At 39.0% G+C, this 27,606-nt stretch overlaps 3 protein-coding genes and 1 non-coding gene across 5 annotated transcripts; 2 read left to right on the forward strand and 2 right to left on the reverse strand.

The window, feature by feature from the left end:
• The first annotated feature begins 70 nt into the window (after nucleotides 1-70).
• Nucleotides 71-3,803, forward strand: LOC108094110. The gene is made up of 3 exons (XR_006245446.1): nucleotides 71-309; nucleotides 3,464-3,598; nucleotides 3,658-3,803. It is a non-coding gene; the product is annotated as an uncharacterized LOC108094110 (transcript).
• Nucleotides 3,804-6,406: 2,603 nt separating this feature from the next.
• LOC108094123 lies at nucleotides 6,407-6,953 on the reverse strand. Its single transcript, XM_017194545.1, has one exon. It carries the CDS (start codon nucleotides 6,885-6,887, stop codon nucleotides 6,501-6,503), a length of 387 nt encoding a protein of 128 aa, XP_017050034.1. The 5' UTR covers nucleotides 6,888-6,953; the 3' UTR covers nucleotides 6,407-6,500.
• Nucleotides 6,954-7,420: 467 nt separating this feature from the next.
• LOC108094161 (glucose-fructose oxidoreductase domain-containing protein 1) lies at nucleotides 7,421-8,827 on the forward strand. Its single transcript, XM_017194608.2, has one exon. It carries the CDS (start codon nucleotides 7,480-7,482, stop codon nucleotides 8,632-8,634), a length of 1,155 nt encoding a protein of 384 aa, XP_017050097.1. The 5' UTR covers nucleotides 7,421-7,479; the 3' UTR covers nucleotides 8,635-8,827.
• Nucleotides 8,828-9,072: 245 nt separating this feature from the next.
• Nucleotides 9,073-27,279, reverse strand: LOC108094160 (ATP-binding cassette sub-family G member 1). Of its 2 annotated transcripts, none has more exons than XM_017194606.2 (12): nucleotides 27,262-27,279; nucleotides 17,992-18,405; nucleotides 17,807-17,924; nucleotides 16,496-16,691; nucleotides 16,209-16,354; nucleotides 14,945-15,183; nucleotides 14,738-14,878; nucleotides 14,102-14,388; nucleotides 12,035-12,203; nucleotides 10,906-11,006; nucleotides 10,032-10,190; nucleotides 9,073-9,966 (listed from the first exon to the last, which is right to left on the reverse strand). In XM_017194606.2, the coding sequence occupies exons 2-12, from the start codon at nucleotides 18,362-18,364 to the stop codon at nucleotides 9,622-9,624; spliced, it is 2,274 nt and encodes a 757-aa protein (XP_017050095.1). In that variant the 5' UTR covers nucleotides 18,365-18,405; nucleotides 27,262-27,279; the 3' UTR covers nucleotides 9,073-9,621. The 2 variants fall into 2 exon arrangements, with proteins under 2 accessions (XP_017050095.1, XP_017050094.1); XM_017194605.2 differs by lacking the exon at nucleotides 27,262-27,279 and adding an exon at nucleotides 21,903-22,442.
• Nucleotides 27,280-27,606: the final 327 nt, after the last annotated feature.

Genomic DNA, 27,606 nt, shown 5'->3' on the forward strand with positions numbered 1-27,606 from the left:
GCCATCAAAAGCGTCTTAAGAAAATCTGGCAAGACCAATTATCTGAAGAATCATCAAAAGATTAAAAGGTTTTTTAACCACTGCACTTCATTAAAATATTTTTGCCACACAGCACATAGCTTCATGGCGATAATAAATGTTGATGAAATAGAATAACCTCCAACTGAATAAAAATACCAATTACGCCGAAACTAAATTGATTTTATGAAATATTCTTAAATACCTTTAAAAATAATTGGCAATTCAACAAGAAATATGTGCAGACAATAGCCAACTATGTGTTACCCAATGCCAAATAATTGTTAACAGGTGAGTGCAGAACGTAATTGCAATTTGCGCAGCGTCATTCAGATAATTAAGTGAGTTTTAACTTGTGCACACACACAATATGTTCATGTCACATCGGCGATGTCAAACGAAAGGCAATGAAGCACTTTAAATGCAAAACTCACAATTGGCCGGTCAAGCCGGCAGAAATCATTTAACGAGCTTGCCAAATTGCCTTATGGAAAATGTTGGAAAAGCAAGGGGAAATGCATTCCCACAGACGAATGTCAGGATGTCCAGCTTGTGTCAGGATGCATTGATTTATGTCCTGCAGAAGGGTTGGCAAAGGGGGGGAAGTAACATGAATCTTCATTTGCGAATTGCATTTTATATGGATGTCCTGCCTGACATACCGTCAAGTATTTGTGCCTACAAAACAGGCACAGATTTACAGTCAGGGTCAAGAAAGTAGTTGTAAGTAGTAAAGGGAATCCAATAAATACAGTTTATGACTTATATTTCAATTTTATTTTATATTTTATTTTTACAGGTTGTCAAAATAACAAATTATAACTAGGAAATTAGATTTCCTCTATTTTCTTGACCACAGCTGTAGGTGAGCATTTCAATTAGTGCATCGGATCCAGACTCTTCATTCTGCTCCACCGAGGGGATCCCACCTTCTTCGAGCTCAGATAAAGCAAGTGGCCAGCTTTATTTATATATATGCGAATGCAAATACATGTTTTTGTGTGCACTTTGTAGGGTCGCTCCAGTGCAACTTAATATGCAGGACGAGATCCTTGCTAATGGGATTCCCTTAGACAATCCGGAACTCACCCGACTGTAAAATTTCTTGTTTTGATATGTTTATGTGTCTGTGTAAATAGAATTTTCCAGTTGCCAGCAAAAGGCACTGTATTTTGTCATAGACATTGGCTTCTCCACTCTCCCTTAATTATTTAATGGAGTTGTCTTCGGGAAATGTTTCCCAAATTTAATTAATTTTGCCTTGCAGAAGGGCAAACATTGTTAGGACTCATATTTTACGATTTATGGTAGTCCGATTTAACAAAAGGGCGTACACTAAACTGCCTGAGGTTAGTTCTAAGTGAAATTAGATTTATTTTTATTTTATTGACATAACTTTGTAGTTTTTGCCAAACAAGATAACCAAAAACTCCAGCGAGTACTTGAGTCAGTTACATGTATTAAATTATGGAGCTGTCTTTCAATTACATTGTAAAATCCAACCCTACAAAAATTGCATTCCTGGAGCTTGCAAAGCCAGATTCATGGGACTCGGTGAAATTTTCATGCAGTTAACTATGAAGGTAATGTCTTCATAACTTCGTGTTATTTGCTTAATGAAATTCCCCCCGACGGCAAGGCACAGCCTGTGCTCCACTCCTCTCGTCCTTAGACGAGTCTGAGCTTTGGCTTATTGAAATGCTGAACGCTGGGACCTCGACCACCCTCTCGGAAAAGCCTTTCTAAGCCCCAATCCACCCGCAGGCCCACTTAAGTCATCCCCTTTTCAGCTACAACAATGCAAATATTATTCCTTGACACCAGCTGTTGAAGAGGCGACTTCGCCAGCTGCTGTCACAGGATCCTGGCTGCGGAGGATGGTTGGGAGGCACTTCAATTTCGTTGCTAATAACTTGTTGCATAACCAGAAATCCCCAATGCCTGCCATGAAGCACTTAATCAAGCTAATAAAAATTGATGGCTGGCACGCAAACAATTTGTTTTTTGACTGCCAACAGGATGATGAGTCAAATCTGAGAGAAGCTTTCCTGGGACTTGTGAAATGTGCTGTCAATTTAAAACTTGCAATGAATTCGTTTAATTGAGAAAGATTTTGGTTGATGACATTTCAAAGGTTTGACAGTCAGATGTCAGATTATGAATTTGTTTTCAGAACATTTTTGAACAAAATCTTTGTTTGGAAAGTAGGTTTAATAATGTGAGCTCTTTTCAAAAATTAAGTATTACATAATTAATTATTATTTATTTATTATAATTTATTCTATTTAAACATACTTTTCTACTTCACCTGAAGTCGAATTGACTTTTGTTGACTTCAAATAAATGGAACATTTTTCACTGACACTTACCTTACCTAACTTCTATGTCAAATCGATAATTCAACACCGTTTTAATAACGCTAATGGGTCATTAAAGATAAGGACACCATCTCTTCTTTATTGCAGGACATTTGTTATCGTTGGACTCCATTGTCACTTTCCGTTGTTCACTTGTTGGTTTTATTTACATTAGTTGCATCGACAGGAGCTGTCCATTTTATATCGCCGGACAGTTGGAAATGTTTCGACCTCCTCGTGGTTTTTTTCCAAAGCTGACATGGCTTATCCTGAAGGCTTGTCTATTTGGATCTTGGATACTCGGAGTGTTTCCCTTTAGATTCGATTCTCGAAGAAAACAACTGCGGGCCTCCTGGTGGCTTTTTCACTACGGCTTAATTATTAAATGCGTATTTTTCTGCATGACGGTGTACAAACTTGTTCTATCTATAAAAGAGTTTACACATGATGCTTTTGACCGCAATCCGTTACTGAAACAGATATACCAACAGTTCGAACTAATCATACTTTTCGCGAACTGCGCGATATACTTTTTGAACTCTTGGAGGAGCAACGAGATGCTGGAGATCGACAACGAACTTTTAGGTTTGCAATGCAGAGATTTTGATGGTCGAAATATTAAAAACTGCCCCAAAATCAACTATTTCGTGATCGTAAAAACTTTCTCTGTGATATTCCAAGGTTGTACTCTCTTTTCAACCCGCTCTAAAACGCCAGGAAGTGTGTTCACAAAACTTATGTGTACGCTTTCTTCCCTTCCACTGGTGGGTCTTCAATTTATTGTAATGCATTTCCATTTAAATGTTCTGCTAATTTACCGATATGTGTGGCTGATTAACGGACAACTGAGAAAATTAGCTAACCAAACAAAAATAGACCTTGATGAAACATCTTTAAAAATTCGCAAACTTCTCACCGTGTACAACAAACTTTTACGGCTTTATCAAAAAATTGTATTAGCTTATGATATCCAGATTATAATCGTATTATCGGTTTACTCAATTTACAATATTGTAATAATATATTTTGTGATTGTACTTGCAATTAGTCTAGGTCGGATTAATACCTTTTTTGTGGCTTTTCCACAGTTGTTTATGAATATTTTGGATTTTTGGTTGAATATTGTCGTATTCGATCTCGCCGAAGAGGCTGGTAAAGAAACCTCAACCGCCTTGAAACTGTTTACTGATCTACATCACAGACATAAAGAACTTGAGAGAAGTGTGAGTATTAACACATCGACATGTATTTCTTAAATTCATTTTTTTACCATTTTCAACAGTTGAATGAATTTGCTTGGCTTTGCAGTCACCGTAAATTTGAGTTTCAATTATTTGGACTCTTTATGATAAACTATGACTTGGGCTTTGATATGGTCATCACCAGTTTTCTTTACTTGGTTTACTTGGTACAGTTTGATTATATGCATTTGTAAAACGAATATTCCTTTTATATAATACTATTGCTCAACTAGATATATAATCATAAATAATTACTAAGGTTATATGTTAAACTTTTGAATCTTTCCATAAAAAATATTTGTTCTCAACTGCTCAAGCGTGTTTTTTTCCAACTTCTTCACAACAATTTCCCATTTAGCGAAGGACTACGTGTGGTATGATTATTTGGCTGCCCGGATCGTGACATCCGCGTGACTGCCGCGACATATACTTTCCCCAATTCGTGAGTGATACGTGATTGGAAATAATTTAAGCTGCTGCGATAAACCAATTTGCGCAAATTTAAGATGAAAGAGGCGACGGACGGGCAACAGCCACGGCCACAGCGAACACACACATAAAATGGAAGCATTTTCACAACTGTCATTGAAATGTCAACATAAATCTACTGACATCCAGTGCCAGGTTCTCGCACTCGCACTCGCGCTCGTCCTGCTGCTCCTTTCTCCATTTCTCCGTCGCTTTCCCCAGCGACTTTTGCGCGCTGCGTGACGTAAATGCTGATGAATATTTCTCATCTGTTGGCTGCGGCTCTCCAGCTGAAGTGGGTGGCGAATGGGCTGGCTAGTGGTGCTGCTGGGGCTTCCCTGCAGTTTTGTTATATGTCCTGAAAATCCATAGCTCATCTGCACTTTGAAAAATATTATTTAAAATGGTTAAGGAACATCAGAAATAATTGCCATTACAAAAGCGAGGTTAAAAATGGATAATAAATCATAAACATGATCTGTCCCTATTTCAATCTTTAAATATAGTTAAGTAAGCTTATGCTGCAATCCTGAATTTTAGAAGATATCATATTTACCTTTATTACTTTTTGAATATAATACACACGATATTTTGGCAAGTGTAGGAGCATAGATGAAGAGGGGAGGCGGGTTGTGTCTCCCAGCAGCGAAATGGGCTTGTCAGTTTTGATGAACTATCTTTGGCTGCTCTGGTCGTCCTGTTTCGCTGCTAATGCTAATGCCTCTGACAGAGATCTATGTGCGGTCTGATTCATCCGAGTCCCAGTCTCAGTCTCAGTCTCGGTCTCAGTCTCAGTCGCAGACTCGGTTTCCTTTCGGGCTGCAGACCTCAAGATGAGGTCACGTACAACTGCGTCGACGTCCGCTTGTTTGGCTTATTAAATGTTTAGTTGTCCTGCCTCCGATTGCAGACATTTTCGGTCGTCGTCCTGCCCCTGCCTGCATTTAGTATTAATCTGGCTTAAATGTGATTAATGTCTGGTTTGCACAAAGGTTTCCTGCGTTTCCCTCAAGAGCCGTGCGGTCTGACAAAGCCTCAGATAAACTAAGCCGGGATCAGCAAGTGTAATCAATATTGCCATTAACATTCAGAATTCAATTAGGATTCGTGTCTGGGGGCCTTTTGGGCGTTTGGGACATGTATCTGATAACTTTTAACTGCTTAATGGTTTGTGGCTGCTTCCATTTATTGATAGCTTGCTGCAAGACGTTAATTACTAGGACAACGAAAATCGATTTAATTAGGTTTTAACTATCTGCCAGGGAAACTTTACATTAAGTGATAGTGACCCATTACGTTTGTATCTAAAATTTGGTAGTGTATTTATTTCAAGCCAAACATCTCCCCTTAATCAAATACTGAATCCCTCTGTGATGGAAAATAATCCAATAGCTGTCTCAATATTCCCCCATTGCCTCGGGTGAGTTTTACCCCCGCGCTGTGATTTCCCTGTCAAAGGAACCCCCTCGATTGCACCTTTAATGGCGCCATAACTTAGTGGCAATATCTTGTGCCCTGTGGCCACCGAGAGCAACATTCATTAGCTGTTCGCCGAAGCCGCTGGGTTTGCTTTAAAGTTGATTGTTTGCCAGCTGCTGCTGTGCACTTTGTGGTTTAATTAAAGCCCAAGAATTGGGCTTGAATCCGTGGAGTGTGGGGAGATGGCAGACAGGCGGCAGCTGCCTTAAACCAAATTACACTAATTGGGTTACCATATGACAGGGCAATGCGTCGACTGTGACATTTGTTTGCCATGGCTTGCCAATGCTTGCATTATGTCCGCCCACATCCTTCGCCCGCACAAACACGAGCACACAACAACACACACACAAATGCGCGGTAAAGGCAGACACTTGCCAAAAAAACTAATCTGAAAGCTAGAATAGTTCCTATGAAATATTTACTTTGACTCCAAATCCAAATTAATACGCGAAAAATATTATTAACTAAATGAAATGTTTTCAAACCTTTTTTAGTTTTTAATTGCGTAATTTTAGGGAATTTTTTTAAGTGTCACTTAAGCCCAGTCGTCAGTAAGTCCTTTACTCCACTGAGCGTTTGCATTCGCAGCTGCCAGCTTGTAATAAGCTGCAGAATCATTTTCCGCATGCCGGCTGCTTTGACAGCTGCAATAGCACACATGGCTCAAAGGGTCGAAAACGGCCCAAACCGGGGCAGGGGACCACGGGGAGTTGGCTAACTGTCGACCGCATTCCAAATGGAACCTAACGGAGTCTGGCTCACTTAATTTAGTGGACGGCGTTAGGTCTTTAAATGCCGGGTTTTATTTTGTTTAGTAGGATAACATCTGTTTCAGCCCAATTAGCTAGGGAAATCTGCAGTTTTCATTTATTTTATTCGAAAACATACTTCAAACGTCAATGGCTATTGAATTTAAACCCATTTAAGCCAATCATCAAACTTCAACTGCCGGCTCCATGGACAAGGACCTGCTGTTCACACTTTCTGCGGAGGACATTATGTCCTCCAGCATTCGATTGAGGGATTCGGAGCCCAGGGCGTAGTTTTGTTTATTGGCACTGCGATTGTGCATTGCATCTATGTAGACGTGACTGGAATCCGGTTCACTGCTAAAAATGTGCTGCAGGACATTGCAGATCCGTTCGGAGCCGAGAATCTTGGGTTCATCTATGGTCAATCCATCGATCACCGCCGTTTCCAAGTGCCCCGAAATCTTTGCAGGCGACTCCTCCTCGTTGACCCTCTTAAGAAACCAAATCGCCGGAGCGGATGCAAGGATACCCGCTGAAATCGTAGTCAGCCATTCGGTAAACACAATCATTGGATACGTGTTTCTATTGATTTTGATTCGAAACTTAATTTTGATTTGAAGTCTAGTCTTTAAAAGTTTGTTTCGAGTGCTTAGATTTGCTTAGGTTTTAAAAACTCAAAAAAAAAATCATGGTTTAATCTTCAGCATATTTTATTTCGTTGAAATGAAAAAGCGGCGAAATAAATTTTGGGCCACAGCGATAAAAAGTATTCCACAAAGAACTTTCAATTGTTACGTTCACTATAAAATATATTTGAATTTGGCGGTTATTAAAAGGAGTTGCCACATGGACACAAAATTATGTGTATTACAGTCCACCAAAAACCTAGACAAATTTATTTAAAAATATTTATTTAAATAATTTTGAGATATACATAAACAATTTATAGCATGAAATAAATACAAACAAATATTGCAAGCTATTTCAACGATAATCCATCCAACAGATACTTCCACCTTCAGTCAGCTGTTCAAAAAAGATGAAAATCAACCTGCGTGAGTATCGATAAAAACAAGCCAGATTTGGCTGAAAAAAAGCTAAGCTGGCAACCCTCAGATTGAGAAAATAAACATTCGTTTTTGATTCACCAAAACTTAAGAAATGCTGCCGGGAGTTGGTGTATTCGGAACTGGAGAGATAGCCAATGTGCTGGTGCCTCTGCTGCGGGAAAAAGGATTCGAGGTGCGGGCCATTTGGGGCAGGACCCTGAAAGAGGCCAAGGAGACGGCGTCCACGCAGAACGTGCAGTTCCACACGAACGTGATCGACGATGTCCTGCTCCGGAAGGACGTGGACCTGGTGTTCATCGTTTGCCAGCCCTTTTTGCACGCGGAGATCTCGGTGAAGGCTCTGGGAATCGGAAAGCATGTGGTGTGCGACAAGCCAGCTGGACTACACCAGCAGGATGCGCTGAAAATGGTGCGGGCCTCTCAGTATTATCCCACTCTGATTTCGCTGGTCAATCATCCGCTGCGGTTCCTGCCCGCCTTCACCCACATGCGTCGCTGCCTGCAGGAGGAGCTTATCGGCTCCATTGGCGACGTGGTGCTCATGGATGTGCGCGTCCAGATGGGCACTCTGTTCCCCGAGAAATACAACTGGATGTGCGACGCCCAAATGGGCGGTGGTGCCCTGAATCTGGTGGGATCCGTGGTGGATCTGGTCACTTTCCTGCTGCAACAGCAGGCCATTCGGGTCCATGGAGTTCTTCGTTCCTACACCAAAACCACTGCGGCCATAAATGGCATCAGGCAGATCACTGCGCCGGACTTCTGCAACTTCCAAATGGAGTTGGCCACTGGAACGCTGGTCACAGTGGCTCTGCACAGTCACACAGTGCCTGCGAAAGCCTTCTCCCAGGAGGTTCTCATCTACGGCAGCAAGGGACACCTGGTGGTTCGTGGCGGAGATCTATTCGTTCTGAAGGAGGGACAACCCAAGGAGGAAGCTGTCTACGTGGACGTTCAGGATCTGCACTTCGCCACCAACAACTCTTTGTTGCCGCGACCCTATATCAAGGGACTCTGCAAGATGGTGGGTGCTCTGAAGGAAGCCTTCGGCAGCAAGGAGTCCTCCTGGGTGAAGGCGCCCGTTTCAACAGCGGCCACCTTTGAAGACGGCCTGTATGTGCAGGCCGTGGTCGAGGCAATCCGGAAATCCAACGAAACCCGGCAGTGGCAACGGGTTCAGTTGTCCACCGACAGTCCCCTGAATCATGATCAAATCATTCGATATGCGCGCATGTCCACAATGTAAGGGAATCGGAGTTAAGTGCAATATCTAAAGGATTCCAATATATATTTTTTTATATAATGTACGTGTTTAGTCTGTAAGCATTTAACTGATTGGGGCTTTCAAGCCTGAATCACCACCATCAAGGTATTTAACTTATTTGTACGGCATTTTCATTCTGAAACTAATAAAATTGATTTATTTGTTAGGCTCGAAATGTGGTCATTTACTTAATTGTTTTTATATCCAGGTATACAAATGATAATTAAGAACTGCATTGGCAACTTGATTAATGCTTCACTTGTATAATTTGCACTTTTTGTGACAATATAAATTACATTTTAGTTTCGATTTGTACTATGTGTCAAGCGTATTAATATGTATAATGGTTATATGATACTTGGATTGATATCAGGAACTTTATAACCAGTCGAACGCCAAATGAAATCAAATTACAAATGATAAGTAATCAATTTAACCAGACAATTTATTACGAAATCAAGATAATCAAAAACTAAAGCATTTGCTACACGAACTAAACATTATGTTCCACATTGAAATAATTCGAACTTAGCACTAAAACTAAAACTAAGGAGACAAAACAAAATGTTGATCACAAATGTATCTTTGTTGCGGACTTATAAACGTATGGATGAATATTCAAGATTTGGCATAGCTGGAATTCTCCGCGGGATCGGGAACCCAGCTCAGTTGATGAAGTTTACTAGGCAAGATGATAACTGGGGGTTAAAATTGTGTGTTTGTGTTACGTTTCCTTCTTGTTTTTGGTATATCAGCACTTAAACTGGAGTAAACTACCCTAAAGCCTTCTTGCGTACAATGTTTCAGAGATTACATAAATAAATACCTTAGCTAACTTCGGATGGGTCAATCAATTAAAAAAATAAAAGGAAATTTTATAAATTCAGTGTCGATCTTAAAACTAGAGATTAAAAGACACCCGATTATTTACAGAAGGATTAAAACCTCGAGTAGAATATCCCAGGTATCCTATCGTCTGTTGAGCTTGTGCCACAATGTGATGAGGGTCAGGACGTGCATGACCCCGATCACGGTTCCCATCAGGATGAGGCAGTCGGACATGTGCACGTCCGAGATCATCATGTACTTGAGGAAGACCTTCGGGCTGCGGAAGTGGCAGTACATCGCCGTCTCGGGGCACTCCAGGAAGGGTCGATCCATGCCGTAGATGGCGTTCAGTGCCCCGTGGAATCCGGCTCGGAAGTAACTCAGGTGCCACATCCATCGGAAAAGGGGCGTTATGTCAATATAGCGTGTGCAGAATCCGAACACGGAGAACATCACAGCCAGAATGGGTCCCAGAAAAACGGCAAGCTAATGCAGGAAGATCAATCATAATTAATTTGCTTTGCGGTTGGCTGCTGGAGTGCTTAACCCACCTTAGTCGGCAGCGTGGCTCCCACGAAAAAGCCCCAGGCCTGGGCACTTAATGAGGCCATTATTCCCAGCAGCATGAAGTAGTAGATCCGGAATGAATCCACCACATCGTTGCCAGTGAGGTGTACGCTGATGACAATGTACATGGCGGTACAGAGACTCTGTAGTATATATAAAAAATATATTAGATAGTTAGCTCTGACAATTAAACTTGAATTATAAATATTTAATGTATCAATGCACATGAAAAATGGTATTGTACAAATTAAATAGCTTAAATAATTTATATTGATATAAATATAATAAATGAAAGTCATTATGTTGATAAATAATGATTAAATTTGTTTAACTTTTGATTTATGACACTTTAAAGCTAATTGATTGGAAACAAATCTTTTCGCGCTTATTTTAGGTTTATTGAACAATTGGGTATATCCAATTATGAGAGAGCTGCCTCTGAATTACCAGTGCTATTGGAATTTACAGCTTGAGATTTACAAAGAAATGTTTCCCTTTCATAACTCAATTTGCACAGCCATCAATCTCGAAAACAATAGAGCCCACAAAAGAAATGCTTTGTGGTATGCGCAGAAAAAATAGTAAAAATTTCTCTCTATATGTAGTACACCAGAATATTGGAACAATCGCTGCAAAATTACAGGTAGTCCTCAGCCGTCAAGCTTACGCGATTCTGTCACGCAAATGAAACGCAACTCGGACATCGGCGATTTCACATCGTTAATTTGACTTAATGACCGAACGGCAATTCATTTGAGCAGCCACCTATGAAAGCTTAGCTTTGAATGATGATTAATGATGCCACCGCTGAGTTCTGATCGGCTTAGTTAGTTATCCAATAATGATGGCAAGGCTTACCTGGAAGGGTATTTCGAAGGAGATCAGCGAGAGGAAGTAGGGACCCAGTTTGTACCAGCGGTTGAAGTGCTCCCGTGTCAGCATGTCAATTTCGAGCGGAACTGCGAATAAATTAATTGATAAACGCGACTTAGATTTAATTCGATGCGATGTGATGCCCGATCACGAAGGCGAGGGTATTATATTATACATATGTAGGTCAGGTCAGTAAACCGAAACCGGTAAAGCCGACTCCCCCGACTCCTCAGATGTCTCCTGTCTGCAGTAATTTATTGAAAAGCGCGTTGAGAATCGCCGGAGAACCGGTTTTATTATTCGATAATCTCAAGCCTGTGTCTCTTGACCGTATCTCTTGTATTTTATAATTATCTGCTTATTGGCTTTCAGGATCGCCTTTTTTTCGGGAGTGAGAAATTCAATTTTCGGTAATTTACATGGAAATTATAAATGACAAAGTGGTTCGAATAAGATCTGATATCGCCAAGCAAATTTTCAAGCCGGCCTTGTTGCTGAGGTTAATGTCTTCAATTATTTGTTTTAATTAAGTCAATTTTTGACGATTTTTTTTAATTTAAAAGGGGAATTAAATGTATATGAACTTTACAGGAGTCAACAGGCTTTTTGACCCACAATTACTCTGTTTAAAAACAAACATAAACGCAACAAGTTTTTAATAAGAATATTATAATTAAGCTTCCTAAAGTTATTATCACAAAAATCTCTAAGCGGTATTCTACAGACTAAGTCCAGCTAATTATCTTCTATCTAAGCTAGTAATCTTGTTTCCTTTTGGCCAATTAAGACCCGAAAAACTTTTGTTCAAATGCAAAAACTTATTGGCCAATCCGCATTCCACGAAAAAATAAATAGATAAAATAAAAGCCATTGGCAGGTTAGAATGCGGCAAGCCAGAGACAAAGCAAATAAATAGATATTGCACAAGAACAGCTGCAGCTTTTTTTTGCCAAATTTGGTGACAAATTTTTGCATAATTTTACCAGCCGCGAAAACTGTTGAATGAAAAAAGGAGAGGCCGAGGCACAGGCACTCGAAACCACTCGAGAACCACTTGGAAAAAAGCTCTGGGGTGAATTATCTTGGGGGTTCGAGTGGCCAAGCAGCTACTTACATGTCAAGACCACAGCCATTTTGCCGGTGTAGACCAAGAGCAGAGTGGAGCCGTAGAGATAGACGTAATTGCCCAGCACACTCTGGGCATTGTTGCCCACGTTCATGTACAGATATCCAAAGACGACTCCAATGAAAATGTGCGAGAATATGCGGGCCAGCAGCAAAAACTGAAAGAGATACGGGGCATTAAGATACAAGATACTAATCAGGTAAGTTATGCTTAGTAACTTGATTTTTTCTCTTTAATTGTAATAGTAATTTAATGAACAGTCAGTTTTTTTTTGTTACAGCCAGTTCCAAGAATTTTCGTTAGTGGCTTTTGTATGCCTTGTAAAACTTAAATAGTTTTTTTTCCCAAAGTAAGACAAAGATAAATGTTTTCACTTTAAATGACACGTTAAGGGCTGGTTTCTCAAGGTAGTGCTAAAATTTGCCATGTTGAAAAAATTACAAGTGTCAGAGTAAATGGTAGGCTTTTATTTACAAAACAGTAAAAGGAAAAGTGGGATGTTACGACTGTTTATTAATATAAGTATGCATTAGCATTGACATTCAGTACTTAAAATATCTTCTGAAGGTTCCCATTTATGATGGCTATTATTTTGACCAGTGCTGTTCCCTTGAGTGTGGGCAGCCGGCAAAGCAATAGAGAAACAAACGCTCGTGCAGTCGTGGATGTTGGCCATTAGAACACTCTAAAACAAAAATCTATGTGAAGGCTGCGTGGTGGTGGCATTACTTTTTGAGTTACGACCCGCTCGAGTGGGCCCAAAGATTCTCGATGTCGCCTTTTGGCCGGCTTCTGTGACACTAGCAAGTCAATATGGACTCGAGAGGTGCTAAACGATCCAACCACACACTTGAGGTCTTGAGTGCAGTGTGTATGCAGATCCACATTAATCGTGTGCAGTCACAGTCACATAAAGACGACTTAACTCGCTAATTGCTCGTCCCACAAACTGTTCAATTTCACATTTTAAGCGTATGCCAAGTGCTAATTGTGCACATTCAAATGATAAACGTCAGCCATCAATCTCAGTGGCACTTCTGATTACAAAGTAATTTATTTATTTATTTGTTATGGTAAATATTTGATCGCCTACTCTGACTCATTTGTTTTCTAATAGTGCCAAGAGGCAGATAAATATTTGGGAAGAGCTCAAAAACGTGACAACTACGAAACATGTTTAATGAAATATTTGCATATCAACTTAATACTCGCCTGGGCGAAGTATTGTTCAGTTGTGAAAAAGCGCTTTACACAATTGGAATTTCAGAGAAATCGTAACAATTATTTACATGAATTACTTGCAGAGCTCACAATTAAAACCTTACCTAATTTCCCACAAAAAACTATATTTATGATGATTATATGTTTAAGCATACAACTTTTGGAAACCCTCAGCCATCTCCATTTCAAAATGTAGTTAGTGCCCTATTATAAGCCACATGCATGATCTTATATCACCATTAAAGACATGCACAAGTGCCATTTTCTTGGGATCTTCTTTTTTTGTTTGCGAAATCCGAAAGCGTGGCAAAGCGGCGAACCTTCCCAAAAAAAAATGTTATAATACTTAATGTGTACTACGGCAACAAAATGGTAATGTTCAACTGGGCCGTAATTACTCACAAAAAAATTAAACAAAAAATAAAAAGCGGCTCTTTAGGAGATTAGCCATTAAGAATTACGCAGAAAACGAGATCAGCAGCAACTGGATTCACTTTTTTCGAGGACGCCGAACCAATTACCAAATCAACTTGACAGATCATCAACGCTTAACGCCACAGCCCTAACCGGCTTTAAAGCCTAATTGCTGCCCACTTAATGCATTCAGTTTGTTGCAGTGCACTCGGGCTCTTATAAGTTAAATTTTTAATATTTCGAAAAGCAGGGTAGCAAACGTTACTTTGTTAATATTAACTTTTATATAGGACTGGTTGAATTAAGCGTACATTTATTTAGCAATGCAATCAACTGATTTTGTTGTAGGACAAGGCTAGTGCGCGTCATTGAAGCCGGGGCTGTATTTTTTACTTTTATTACTATATTTTGTATACTCACGTAGCTGCGTTTGGCACAGATCAAGATGCGCTGCATCAGGAGGAGGTATTGCATGAGGAACGAGGCCGATCTGGTGGCATTCGACGGCTTGGCAAGCTCTTTTTCGTTGGCAAGTGGCTGCTGCAGTTGGTTTTTCTCCAGGTGATCTTGGTCCACCGGCTCCGTGGGACCGCTGAGTGCCTTGATCTCCTCCAGAGCCAATTCCTGCGGCGACGCTTTCACATAATCGTAGCTGGAGAATTGCGACAGCGCAACTGACTTTCCCAGCGTCTTGCCGCCAATCTTGTCTGCAATTCGCGGGAAAAGGGGAAGCGAAAATTAGAGAAAGTACATAATAGAGCATTTGCCATTTCCCTTGGACAAACTGTGTACCCAAGAAAACCACGAAGTAGATACAGAAAGATAGATACGAATAAAACCAAACCCGTGAAACACCTTAACTTTTACAAGGCAGACTTTGGTAGCCTCTGTAAAAATATTGGCATGTACATGAAGATGGTATCAGGCCGCTGACTATAAAATTATACCCGTAAAGTTTCATTCAAACTTTTAATTTAAGAACCGGTAGTAAGCACGCAAACTATTATATATGTATATAGTATAGCATATATAGCATGGCAACCGAACAGAACCTACCTGTAATTGTTGCCACGAGGCGAGTCATATCGGCACTGCTCATATAGCGATAGCGATCGACATCCTCGTAATACTTTTTATTGGCCGCGTGGATTAGTTCATTCAGATCACGTTGATGCTCGCCCACGGCCACTTCCAGCACTGAAATCCCGATGCAAATGGATTGTTATATAGGTATACAGATACAGATTTTTAATTCACACTTACGATAGTCCGCCGGGTTGTGATAACTCGGGCAGACGAGCTGCTGGTCGGCGAGGAAGGGAACCAACTCCCTGACAGGACCCTGGTACATGCAGTGGCCATCCACCACGGTGTAGAGCTTGTCGAACATCTCGAAGATCAGGGCACTCGGCTGGTGGATCGTACACACTATCGTGTGGCCCTGCGAGGCGAGTTTCTTCAGCAGAGCCACGCAGGAACTGCACGAGGAGCTGTCCAAGCCACTGGAATACCAAGATAAAACAACCAGAACGACCCAAAAATTAATTAAAGTTTTAGAGTGACTCAACGTGGTTTAATTGCCAGCAACCTAACCTTTGGAAAGTTAACGAACAAAACCCCCATTAAACAGTGAGTAAAAACCGAGAAAGACAAAAAGAACATTACGAATTGGGCAATCTGAAACTTTTATGGTAGGTGAGATTGCGTTGCTTGAACTTGAAACGAAATTAACTGAAAGTAGCAAACGAGTTTGTTCCCGAAATCCATTAACGGATGCAATTCAAGCGGCATTACACAGATTCGATCGACCTGCAGTATACAATTCATTAAACAAGATCAAAGAACGAGTTTAATTAGATATGATTGACAGGTCGAGTATTTCTTTTAAGAAAATTGCTTATTAATGTATACAAATGCCGTAATTTTGTTTGCTATGCAAATTTTCATTGCTTTTAAGATCAAGTCCATCGGTGCTTGGTACTTCCAGAAGCTGACTGAATCAAGAATTCATACAAGAACTTTATCCAAGTCGTTCTAGGTCACCATGTCACTTAATCCCCAGACGATGTTTGATATAAGTACGAAACCCTTAATTGCTGCAACAAACAATTAAAACAATCTCTGCTTGTTCCCATCAATAACCATTAAAACAATTTTCAACTAATGAACGACTCAATAGATTGCTTATTATATGCGATACAATTCAGTCATTAAAATAATAATCAATAGCAAGACACATTCCCTATTCAACAAATTTAAATAAAAACCCGCTTTCTGCTTACTGAAAGCCACCTAAATGGAAAATGGAAACTAATGTGCGGATCGAGTGGGCAATATAGACAATTGATAAGCCCTAATGTCATTTAGACGGGGACAAACTTGACTTGTGGGTCAGCCCTGAGTTTGCTATTATTTTTTGCTGAATTTCCGCTAGGCAAAGTTTGCTCATCATCCTCATTATCGCGATGATGACGATCATTATCACGGCTATTCTAATTACATAAGTCTGCTATATAGAGTCACTTACGTCGTCGGCTCGTCCAGATATAGTACGGGAGGATTACTTATCAGCTCCAGGGCAATGGCGAGTCGCTTCTTCTGTCCTCCGGAAAGCTTTCCCGTGGGCACATTATAGCGATGATCCAGACCCAGCAGCGATAAGATGTGTTTGATCTGGGAAAGATAGCAAAATATTCAAGATAAGGCAATTCTAAATAATAAATAATAAGGTAATTCTGTATAAAAAATAAAATTCCCTTCAAGCTGTTATCAAACCAAAACAAATGTATATAATATCAAAGAACGATCTCTTACCAGATCCATTTTGTACGCCTTGGTGACCTTGAAGCCCAACTTCAGATGGGCCGCCAGAAGCATTATCTCCCCCACCATGAGTTGGGGTCGCAGGAGATCGTCCTGGTGGATATAGCAGAGCATCTGGCGGAATCTCTCCGAGCTGGGCGACATTGGCTTTCCATTCACTCGTATATTGCCCGACACTCCAGTGGAACTTTAGAAAAAGCAACGAAGAGGTAAATAAAGAGTGAAAATGTGTCGAAGAAAAACGGAATGATAATCAGCAAACACAGCAATTAAAATAATTATAATAGCGTACACGAGTTCAACATACAATGGGGCTGAAAAAAAAATCTCAATAGGCGTCTGGAACGGCGAAGTGAACCGAACTATATATATAGTACATACTTTCAAGTTCATAGTTTACTGACCGATAACGTTTAGCAATAAATCTCGTGTGCCGCTGGAGAATTAAACTTTACCACCACATTCATTACTTTAATCATGGCAATTACACGAAAGCGGCAATTGCCAAGTTTTGTTTCAAAAACAAAATTAAAAAGTTTCCGCCCCTACATGTGCAGCTCGTATAGAAGCTAAATCAAGTCTAGAATGTTTATATACAAATGCTGTAATAACTGTCAGTTGGCCATCAAAAATCTTTGCGATTAAGTAGCTGCAAGTATTTCCTTTTAGATGCGGTCAGTGACTCAGACAATATTATATTTATTTCCACCCCGGTCTGAAGTCCTATTTATGCAATGGGTGAGAACTTGAACTGCCGGAGGAAGTGATGCGATTATGTCCGGGATGGAATGCCAATCGCAGAATAATTAAATCATGCGATTGTGATTCATATTTTAGAAATATGCACAGCAAAATAAACAACATTATTCACTCAAAGGGTTTTTAGATTGGAAAAGTAATATAAAATTATATTTTATCATCATCCTTTTAAAATAACCCCAAGTAATAGCCATTTTAATGAGAAGGTGAATAAGTGTGCATTGTATAAGTACGGTGATTGTAAAAAAGGTCAGGATTGAGTAAAATTCCGCAAATGAGACCCACTTAGGCCCTTTAATCTTTAGCCCACCTATATATAAACTAAATAATATAGTAACCAATTGCAGCTGTTTCACTTGCCGACACTTGAACAATGTGTTGATTGATTGAACGATCGCGACGTCTGCAGTTTATGTGAATACTCGATGTGTCCAATGTGTAATTAAACGGCATGAAACCAGCACTTGCACACTCAGCGATATAACCATAAATTAACCCGAAGCTGTCTGAGGAAAATTGATTTTTCGTAAAGGGGAGACTCACCTAAAACCGGACATCACATTCAAAAGCGTACTTTTGCCGGCTCCGGAAGGACCCATAATGGCAGTGAGTTCGCCTGAACGAAAGCTGCCATTGAGACCATGGAGGATTTCCTTGGTAACTGTAATAGTTAAAATAAAAATATTTATTTAAAAAGGTTTATTAGTTTGCTTGACTAAAGAGCCTACCAAATTTTCTTTCTGGAAAAGAGAACTTTCTCACAGTGTATCGCACGTCGGAGAACTCGATGTCCACTGGATCGCAGTGGTCGAAATTGGCATGAGCCACCGCCTGGTGATAGTTTGGCTTTTGGAATCCGTTCAGATCGTTCGTCACCTTGGTGGTCAGCTCTGAGGACCCTCTGGACGAGGTCGAAGAGGTCTCATCGATGGACAGCTCCGAGCTGGCGGCGGTGGTGCAACAGTTGATGCCCAGGCAACCGCTGTCGTGGCTATCATGATGACCTTTGTGGCTGCCCCCGGAACTGCTGCTTGCATCACTATTTGCACCACCGACACAGCAGGCGGCGTCCGAAGCCTTGATATCTGGCAAGAGTGTCATGTTTTCGCTGATTTCTCAATATTTCTGATTAGTAAAATACTCTGAAAGAAGAGACAAACAAAAAAGCATATTCAAATTTATTGCAAACTGAGCAAAGGTTCAAGAAACAAGGAAGATTAGTCTTATCACCGCAGACTCGTTTAAATGCGAGTAAATAAAACAAACTTTGAAATGCATCTTCTACTAAGTCTAATATTAATTGAAGTTCTTTCCTACTAGTTATTTGTTTTATCTGTATTCAGATTACACATCCGTAATTAAGGGCCTCTCAACAGTTTTCCCCGTGTGTAAAGAATTATAATAGCAGCTCTGGAATTAACGACCTGTTTGTTCGTTGGGGCGTTAACTTCATTTATAGTTGATATTTGCTTAACAACAATTTTGTTTGCAGCAAGCAAATTAATTTTTTGAGGGCGTTTACGCTTTTCGCAATTCAGTTAGACACTTTGTAGTCGTACTGCAGTTGCCCAACCAAAAAAACTTCTCAGATGCGTCACAAAACAACTTTATTCTTTTTACACATTATATTTTTTTCATTTTGCTCTTACTGAGAACTTCTCAGGGCTTTTGTTTAAGCCTGTCTCGAACAAAGAAAGTTGCTGTAATGTAAAAATAAATTATAAAAGATGAGTGTGCTTCGTTGAGTAAAGTCTGTCAGACTGATGGATAGACAATTTGTTGTAGACTGAGAGTCTGAAGAATTTCTCCATTAAAATGGGAATTATACATAAGGTATTCTGACGGGTGTATTTACAAACTGGGTTCAAAGACCAAGGAATGTAACCAAATTAAACTTTTGCTTGTCATCTTCCATAGTTTCTCTTCTTCGTCTCGATGACTCCACAATATGCAAAAATAGCCACTCAAAAGTGGAATAAAATTCAAAACTTACTATGAAAAAACGGTGCCAATAGCAAATATTGATGTTTAACTTGGATGAAATTAGAATTAATTTATAGTTGATTATTCTCTAGTTAGCTAATGTTTGCTAATTTTATGTACCCTTGACTTAGGTCAGTACTTTTCTGCCCGATTTAAGGTTTGCTAATTGGTTATTCAAACAAATAGAAAGGAATCGCCTAGAACGTTGTTTGCGTTTGGAAAGGTTCTAATAATAAAAGAGAATGTTTTGGGAATCATGTAAAATAAAAGTCATTGTCCCTTTTGTGGAATATATCTTACATTATCTCGAAACCTTGGCCCAAACTGGAATATCTAGGCTATGCAGCCTATTGTGTTTCCATATATGCACTCATGCAAATTAGCTTTACAAAGTTCTTTCGATTCGGAGACACTTCAAATGCTATTTTTTATTTACAACCAATAACTTCGGGCGGCTCTTTTTAGCCGAGTTGCCTATACATAGATTTTGCATTTGTGTTTGGCCAACAAGTTTCGAGTGGGTAACTGATATTGACTTTGATGTAAAGAGTTTGTGTCTGGCTTGTTAACTGAATGACAAACCAAACAAAATCGGAACCAAAGGAAACCAGTTTTTTACAAAAAGAATGGCACGAAAAAAACTGCAAACTCATTTTCAAGATTTTTCGCAGTCTTAAATTAGCCGAAAAAACTAAATCGGATCAAGTCTAGAGGCGCGGTCTGATCTTGGTGCAAAATAGAAGTTCAACTGGTTCTGTCTTGAGTGCGATTCCAGTGCAGTTTCATTGAGTTCACAATTTCCATCGATTGGGAGACGGCTTTCAATTGGGTTCAGCATATGGTCGCCAATTTATGAATTTGGTCGAATGCCATAATTATATACATAGACATTTTTGGCCTGGGCTTGTCAGTGCATACTTAATTCGAATCATTACAGTGTGGAATGCTTTGAATAAGCAATTGTTACTAACATATTTTAGCACTCTTATTTTAACATCATTAATTCAGTTTTCCTCTATGATTCACACATTAATTGCGTATGCACTTTAATACCTAAAGATCGTGACATAGCTTTATAAGCGGCTCAGAAGCACCGAAACGAAACTATGAGAATCCGGGTATCCATTTATTTTTTGGAAAGCTCCCGTCGCAAAGGTCGTTGGGACCTTTAGACACTCTGGCTGTTCATAACTCATTCAATGCAAATTGTTATTTTACTCGCCGACATGCAAATACATAAAACTCGAAAAAAATCGAAAAACGCTCGCCATTTCAATTAAAGTCACGAAACTGAGAAATCATGAACAACTTCAGTACAAAAATAAAAGTATAAGAGAACTACAATAGAATGAGGCAATTGATCGTTTTGGTTTGGTTACTGCAAAGCCCGGCGATAAAAAAAAAAAAAAAAAAAAAAACAGAACGAAGAAAAAACTGAGTCGCGCATTACGTATACGACCCCTGGAGCCACTATTGCCTTGCGATAAAGAAAAGTGACATCGCCAAGGCCAGCACGTGGTGAGCTAAATAATGTTAATGGATCAGGGTTTATCTCAGCCAGTAGTCTGGGGGAGTCTGTCAAACAAATGTGCAAAAGAATGAGTTCTATGGCAACGTCGCAGTAGCCGGCAAAATTTTAAGTTTGTTTTGATTTTCAATATTTGCTTTGCCTTTTCGAGCTTCATTTTTTATCTGGTTTCGAGTGTCAGTCAGCCAATGACCGCTATATTCGGTTTGTTTATAATTTACGAGTGCATTAGTTGACTTTTGTTTGTTCGTGAGTTGTTATACTGTTTTGTCTCCGTAATTGGGCGAAATTAAGACGATTGAATGGGAATTGGAAAGGGGAAAGCCCCTAGGGACTCAAAATACAAAATCAAACTGAGATTTTTAAGAGACAACAAATTACACCAACTGCTTTTCAAACAAATTAGAAACACATGGCAGATTAAACATAGAAGTGAATAAATTAGCATAACACAATTCCCGACTCGCCGACTGTTGCAACTTGAAATTCAATGCACAAGTCATGAATAAGTTTGCCGAAGCAGAGTGATATAACTAGAAAAGCAGCCGCTTGTAGGATCGCATAATCGAGTGGGAGTGGGTCGCACGATAAAGAAAACTCAGCCGATTAGAGTCGATTTTCGAGCGATGGCCTACATTTTCCAGTTTCAAGTTCTGTATGCGGCGATAGTGCAGTGATTTGGAAAGGCAAGCGAAGTATGCAGAGTAAGCGGGAAAGCTTTTGTTCCAAGAAAGGCGAACTAATTTATGCAGCTGATACACAAAGCGAAATCAGAACTTTGTTATCAAAACGTTACAATTTTAAAATAATAATGTTTAAAACATTTTAAATAGGGATGAGGCATACAAATTTTTTACCGAACACTAAATTTGTATAGCTCAAAAAATAATGTGATCTCGAAAACTGCACTTTCGTTAAAATAAACCTATGTATATATTTACAATATTATTTATTTGTGTAAGTGCTTCCAATTTTTTCTGAGTGTTAAAGAAACGTTTAGTATTCGTCTGTTCTTTTTCTACACAATTCTTCTGGTGATTCAACTCGCTCCTGCACTCCACTCTTCCCAAAGCTTTCTTTCTTTCTTCTTTTACTGGGTCAAAAGGTAATTTAGCGGTGTTAACGAACCTGTTGACTGCAAGTTCTTCAGTTGTTCTTTCTTCGATTTTGGATTTTTTAAGCTCCGCCTACTTTTCTATTTGCGGTTATAGTATACAAAGATTTTGGTTTCTGCTCGAGAACCGAGGTGATGCGACGTCAAATTGAACACAGAACAAACTTTATGAATGAAAACACATAATCAAACAACAATGTTTTTAGGTATTCGCAATCCAATTGTATCGCGGAATAATTGCAGTCCTCTTAATTAACCTTTCATTAACATATAAACGAACACGCGATGATTGTTTTATTGTTGTTAGGCGCACTTCTCGGTTTTTGTTTTTCTAATTTGATTTCGTTGCACTTTCTTCACATTTTTCCGTTCGGACTGCTTTTGCTCCGGCTTTTGCCTCTGCTTCCATTGAACTTATGCAGATGGGCAGCGACGCGTAAATTAATTTCAATTGCGTCTGCTATACATAATGTGCTTCGATTTTCTGTCTGCCTCGATTTTCCCCGATTCTGGCTATATGTACATATAGCTGCATGTGCGTCCGCGTCGCTCGCTGCCGATCAACTAAACGGCGGAGCGCTCTCCGCGAGGCTTTTATAAGACCCCCATTCCGAACCCGACTCAGCTGCTCCACCGCGCCAGCTGTTGATCGCTACCGATCTCTCTGTTTCCCCGGGAAACTCTCCTCTCTCTTGCCGGCTGCTTACGTTTCCTGTTACGTTACGGGATTACTCCCAACTCCAACACCTGGCATTCCAAAAAGCTTTTGGGTATATTCATTTTAACCTCACCAAAGAAAGTTATGGGTACAGAAATTACCTTTATCAATTCATTAGATACAAGATGACATTTATCAAGATAGTAATCATTTTAAAAGAATGTCTATAATTACATTAATGGTGATATAAGCCAGATTCAAATTACTTTTCATTAAACATACACATGTATTGCTAAAGAAAGGGTAATAAATAATTAAGGTAAATAACTTTCAATTAGTTTTTGCATATGATTATAGCATTAATGGTAATTAAACCGTGACCTCTATTACGATCCCGTTATGCTTTACGTACTACGTAAGAGGGGAATCGCTCTCTTGGGTAAATCTCCCGATTTCTTTCTGGTTTTTTCACCAAGCATTGTTGCGTGGTTTGCACAAGTCAAAGTCAAGTTTTTCCTATGACGCTGACTGCGTTTTAGTTCACAATAGCTTTTTTTTCTGTTAATCATTTTGCGGTATTGTTGATTTATGTAAAAATGTGGAAAATTGCGGTTTCTTTGGGACTTTGAGTTTAGTAAAATAGGGATCATGGTTATTTGGGTTTTATCGACCAACAATTAAAACTGGTACCCAGTATTTATAATCATTTATTGACATTAAAGTATTGATTTTGCAATTATTGGTTTTTGCAGGGCTAGCTTGTTCGTTTGGGGGATTTACGGGAGAAGATGGAGCTGGAAGCACTTAATTGGGTTCAGAATAGCTCACTTAATTGCTTAGCATTTATACAAGTTTTTACTGGGTTATTCTTATTCTATCAGAAAAACCTTGTTTAAACAATTTAAATACCTTAGGTTTAATTATTTGAATCAATAAAGTCTTTTAAAGAAAATTCTTTAATTGTCGGTACTTATTCGGATTATCAATTTGTGGTTGTTTTTTCAATTTTTATTGATTAAAGTCTTATTGAATGATGTATGTAGCTAGTGTGTCATTTAGTAGTACATTGTGTTTTATGAAGATTTGTATTCCCTCATAATACGATTGGAATACTGAATAGATTTTTATCTCCTAAGCCTACTTAATTTTCTGATCAGTCGGGCTCGAACTATTCCCTTAAATTGAACTGTGGGCACCCTTCATTATTAATAGATTCCGACACGATCCAGCCAAAGATCAAAGATCTGGCCCTACCTTTAAATCCCTAATCACCCCTCGTTTTTTGCTAATACATTGTTGTTTTATACAGATGCTAAGCTTGCAATTAAGCGAAGAAAATATTGTTAGTGGGTCATATGAAAATATCTTAAATTGAAGGGCTGGCATTTGATTGGGCCATAGATTTTAATTTTTTTATAATTGAGGTGATTTAACTGGGTTCGTGAACTTAGCTAGAAATTACTGGCCAACACTCGGATGAATTGCGCAGTTTTCTAGCTCCGCATAGTCAGTAATTAATATCGCCGAGATAAAGTACAAAGATAGCGATCCGAAGCTCTGATAATGCAGTTATTTGCCCTGCTTATCAGGACCCAATTATGTGGGTGTTTGTTACCGGCAATATTTGCTGATACTCTTGTTTTTGTGCATCCGCTGATTAGGCTACCAACTACGCCCAAAACAAAACACTTGCTGCACGTCCCACGAACTTTGGCCAGGTGGGAGCCCAGGTATACTATCATCCAACCCCCAGCTAATATACTCCATATGATGATTTATGCATCTGCAATGTGTGGATTCCCTCGGCATACGAATTAATTTGTAATTGGCAGCTCGTTATTTTCCCTTTCAGCGTGGGTTTGAGTAGCTTTACTCGAGATTTCGTTGAAGTTCAATGGTGAGTCAGATTGAATTAAAAGGGGTTACTACAAATAATCAAAACTTGATTGACACATTTATTTTGAATCAGTTTAATTTGGTATTCAAAATCAGAGGTAGCATTTTTTGACCAATTATTTGTTTATTATGTCTGGAAGTTGGTGATAAAGCTGCCTTATCAGTATGGCCCAACTTATAATTAAATATTTTGAAAGCTATCAAAATATGTATTTATATATTATATGAAGCAAACAAACAAAACAAAACAAAATTTAATATTTTAAACCAAAATTGTTTACAGTTTGTTTACATTTTTTACGACTTAAATTTGTAAACATTAAAGATTTTCCGTTAAGCAGTTGTTGATAAACAGCGAAACTATATTCACCCACTCGCATTATATTTATGAGCTAGTTTTCCATTCCCCTATTCTCGAACCATATTCGTAAACCCAAAACTTGTAATTTTCAAATGAGGCATTTCTGAATAATTTATCTCTTACCTTTTTTCTCAAGCTTTTTTAATGTGAAAAAGCGAATAAGCTTTAAACAAATTACGGTTTGTTGACAGTTTTTAAACTACGCAAGCAAGAGATCACGTTGAAGATGTTGATGACGATGATAATGTTGAATGGCGCTATATGTCCGCCGAACTGATTAGACATCGCGTGTCCCATGTGAGGGAAAACCTTTTGGGTGTAGTGAAAGATGTATATATTCTACACTTTTATTAAATATTTATATAAGACCACTATCCCTCAGAGGTGACACGATGCCAGAGCGTGCTTTTCATAAATGCTGCTCTCTTCCAGTACAAATCTTTCCAATTAAGGGTTCAATCTCGGTTCAAGATCAGCTACTTTTTGCAAAATAGGAAATAATCTGAGCGACACTTTTTTTTAGCTCAAAACAAAAACTCTTAGCTGATAGCGAAATTTGAATCGAAAACTGCGGACAGCAGACAATAAACAAGTGAACATGAGAAGTCTTTCCTTATGCCCGGCCAGAAATCGCAAGAAAATAAAATCGCATTATTAAAAGTCCACTTTGGACGCAAAATGTTTTTCTAATGAGAGGCATAAACCAAAATCCACTATAAATATTTATAGGTATTGGTATATAGCCAGAACAAAATCGGCTTACGTACCATATGCACAGCAAACACCATTTGGCAACTAATTAAGGTTCTGGCGGATCGAGGGGAATCGGAACCGAAAGTCTGGCTTTCTGTCTCTAAGCCTGATTGGCATGCATACACTGCAACAAAAGGGAGGCAGGGGATCCCGATTGGCGTGACGTTAGATGAATGTGGACATATCAATGAATGGATAAGTTTATTAAGAGACGGGGCTACTTGACATTTTGGTCTGCTCCAACTTGTCGGGATTGCGGATTCTCGGCGATCGTGACGATGGTAACGTAGTCCAAAGTTGAATGAATTATATGATCCGATGCTATATAGTTCAGTGCTTGGATGTGGGTGCGTTAATAGTTTATGGGAACGGATTTTAACGAACCGTAAATTATAATGCTATAATGGCAAAAATAGCGTAAAGCATTAATGCTTTATGGCCTTTGGGAGCCTTTCAGTTTCATAACATACCATGGTCATTAAATCATGTGTTATTTAAATAGTTTGATGAAGAAAATATAGTTTTTAATAAGAAATATGCAAATGCCTGTTAAAATAAGCACCACGACAAATCAATTTCTGTTAAGTGCTTCCCCAAGCCAAATTACAATAGATATTCCTATTAACCCAAACACGATGCAAATTGTGGGTTCTTTCCATAACCACCCAACCACCTCATATCACCTCCCCTCTGGGTTTCTTTATTATTATGCGTCACTTTCTTTCCAATCCACCAAAAAAACAAAAAAAAGAACTGCCGAAAACCCACCGGAAAGACAACGAAAAAAGGACTGAATTGAAATCAGAATTCCAGACACGCGAGGCATGACAGAACTTTATAATTAAGCCAAATTTTCTTATACCGAAAGGTGTATTCAAAAAGGAATATGAGTACGCAACCGATTTGCATATGAATATCAATATGCTTTTGGTCATTTCATTGTGTTTCACAACCAGAAAGTTGAATAAACTGCAGAGAAAAGGGAAGACGTGTAAGGCGATGATGATCCATCTCGAGAACCCTAGATCCCAGAGGTGGTTGCACCCACCACTCAACCTTCAACCGATGCCAGCTGTCAATGGCCCAACCTTCAGAGATTATTGCTGGAAAAGCGAGGAAAAACAATACTGGATCACACAGCTGCTGCAACCGGCTGCTTTATCGACATGACATTATAGGCAAACTTGACCAATATTCTTTATCGTGCACGGAGAAAAACCCATCAGTGATTTATATAATTTTTCGATATTAACTTTGAATCTAAACCCTAGATAAACCCTAGCACATGTACTAGTGTATTAAAGTTATTCATTAAGTTTAGTTTACACGTTTTTTTAAGTGCAAAAAAAAAACAGAAGCAGAAGCTTAAGACCCTCGGCTAAAACCAATCAGCATGATTAGCAAAAAAAAAGTCCATCAATTGAATGCCAATTGAGCAGATTAAAGAAAAACAAAAAGGAAAATGACCAAAGAGGAAAAACAACAGAGGGTGAGTATGGCAATAGAAAAAGTATAGGGTGAGAGGGAATCGCAGCTTGGAAAACTTTATATACGCCGTAAGCAAATACAAATAAAAGAAAATCGAAATATATATTGAAATTGTAAGCGACCGGTATTCCTATGAATAACCGAATTACGCATCAAGAAGTTCAAAAGTCTTTTTTCACAAAAACATATATATGTACATATATTGCTAGTTAATTACAAAAGTCATTAAGGTTTACTCGTTGCTCCACTGACTTGTTAGCTACTAATGACTTTCACATTTATTCAAACACTTTCAATATGCACTGCCACTTTGAATTATAAAAAGAGACGTTGAAAAAGGTTTCACTATAGCGCTACTTGATGCGCTTGTAACTGCAGCGGAAGAACAACTAACTATGTGAAAGGAAATGAAAACAAAACGAGAAGGGTGTGCAACTTTTTAAGAGGGTTGAAAATGCATTCTCTGATAACTTGTCAAAGGGCGCCAAATGTTAAAAAATTTGAATTTCGCTAACAGAACACTGTAAGTTAAAGTGTGCTGTTAGGCACGGTTGATTTGAAA

This window comes from Drosophila ficusphila, unplaced genomic scaffold (assembly GCF_018152265.1).
Source record: "Drosophila ficusphila isolate 14025-0441.05 unplaced genomic scaffold, ASM1815226v1 contig_412, whole genome shotgun sequence".
In the NCBI taxonomy this organism is placed as follows: domain Eukaryota; kingdom Metazoa; phylum Arthropoda; class Insecta; order Diptera; family Drosophilidae; genus Drosophila; species Drosophila ficusphila.

Excerpts from the sequence above, each read along its gene's own strand:
- LOC108094123 (XM_017194545.1), bottom strand. The coding sequence starts at position 6,887 with ATGATTGTGTTTACCGAATGGCTGACTACGATTTCAGCGGGTATCCTT.
- LOC108094161 (XM_017194608.2), top strand. The coding sequence starts at position 7,480 with ATGCTGCCGGGAGTTGGTGTATTCGGAACTGGAGAGATAGCCAATGTG.
- LOC108094160 (XM_017194606.2), bottom strand. The coding sequence starts at position 18,364 with ATGACACTCTTGCCAGATATCAAGGCTTCGGACGCCGCCTGCTGTGTC. Across the intron at positions 12,204-14,101 it reads TCTGTGCCAAACGCAGCTAC|TTTTTGCTGCTGGCCCGCAT; the intron begins GTGAGTATACAA and ends TATCTCTTTCAG. Across the intron at positions 11,007-12,034 it reads AATGGCTGTGGTCTTGACAT|TTCCGCTCGAAATTGACATG; the intron begins GTAAGTAGCTGC and ends ATTTATTCGCAG.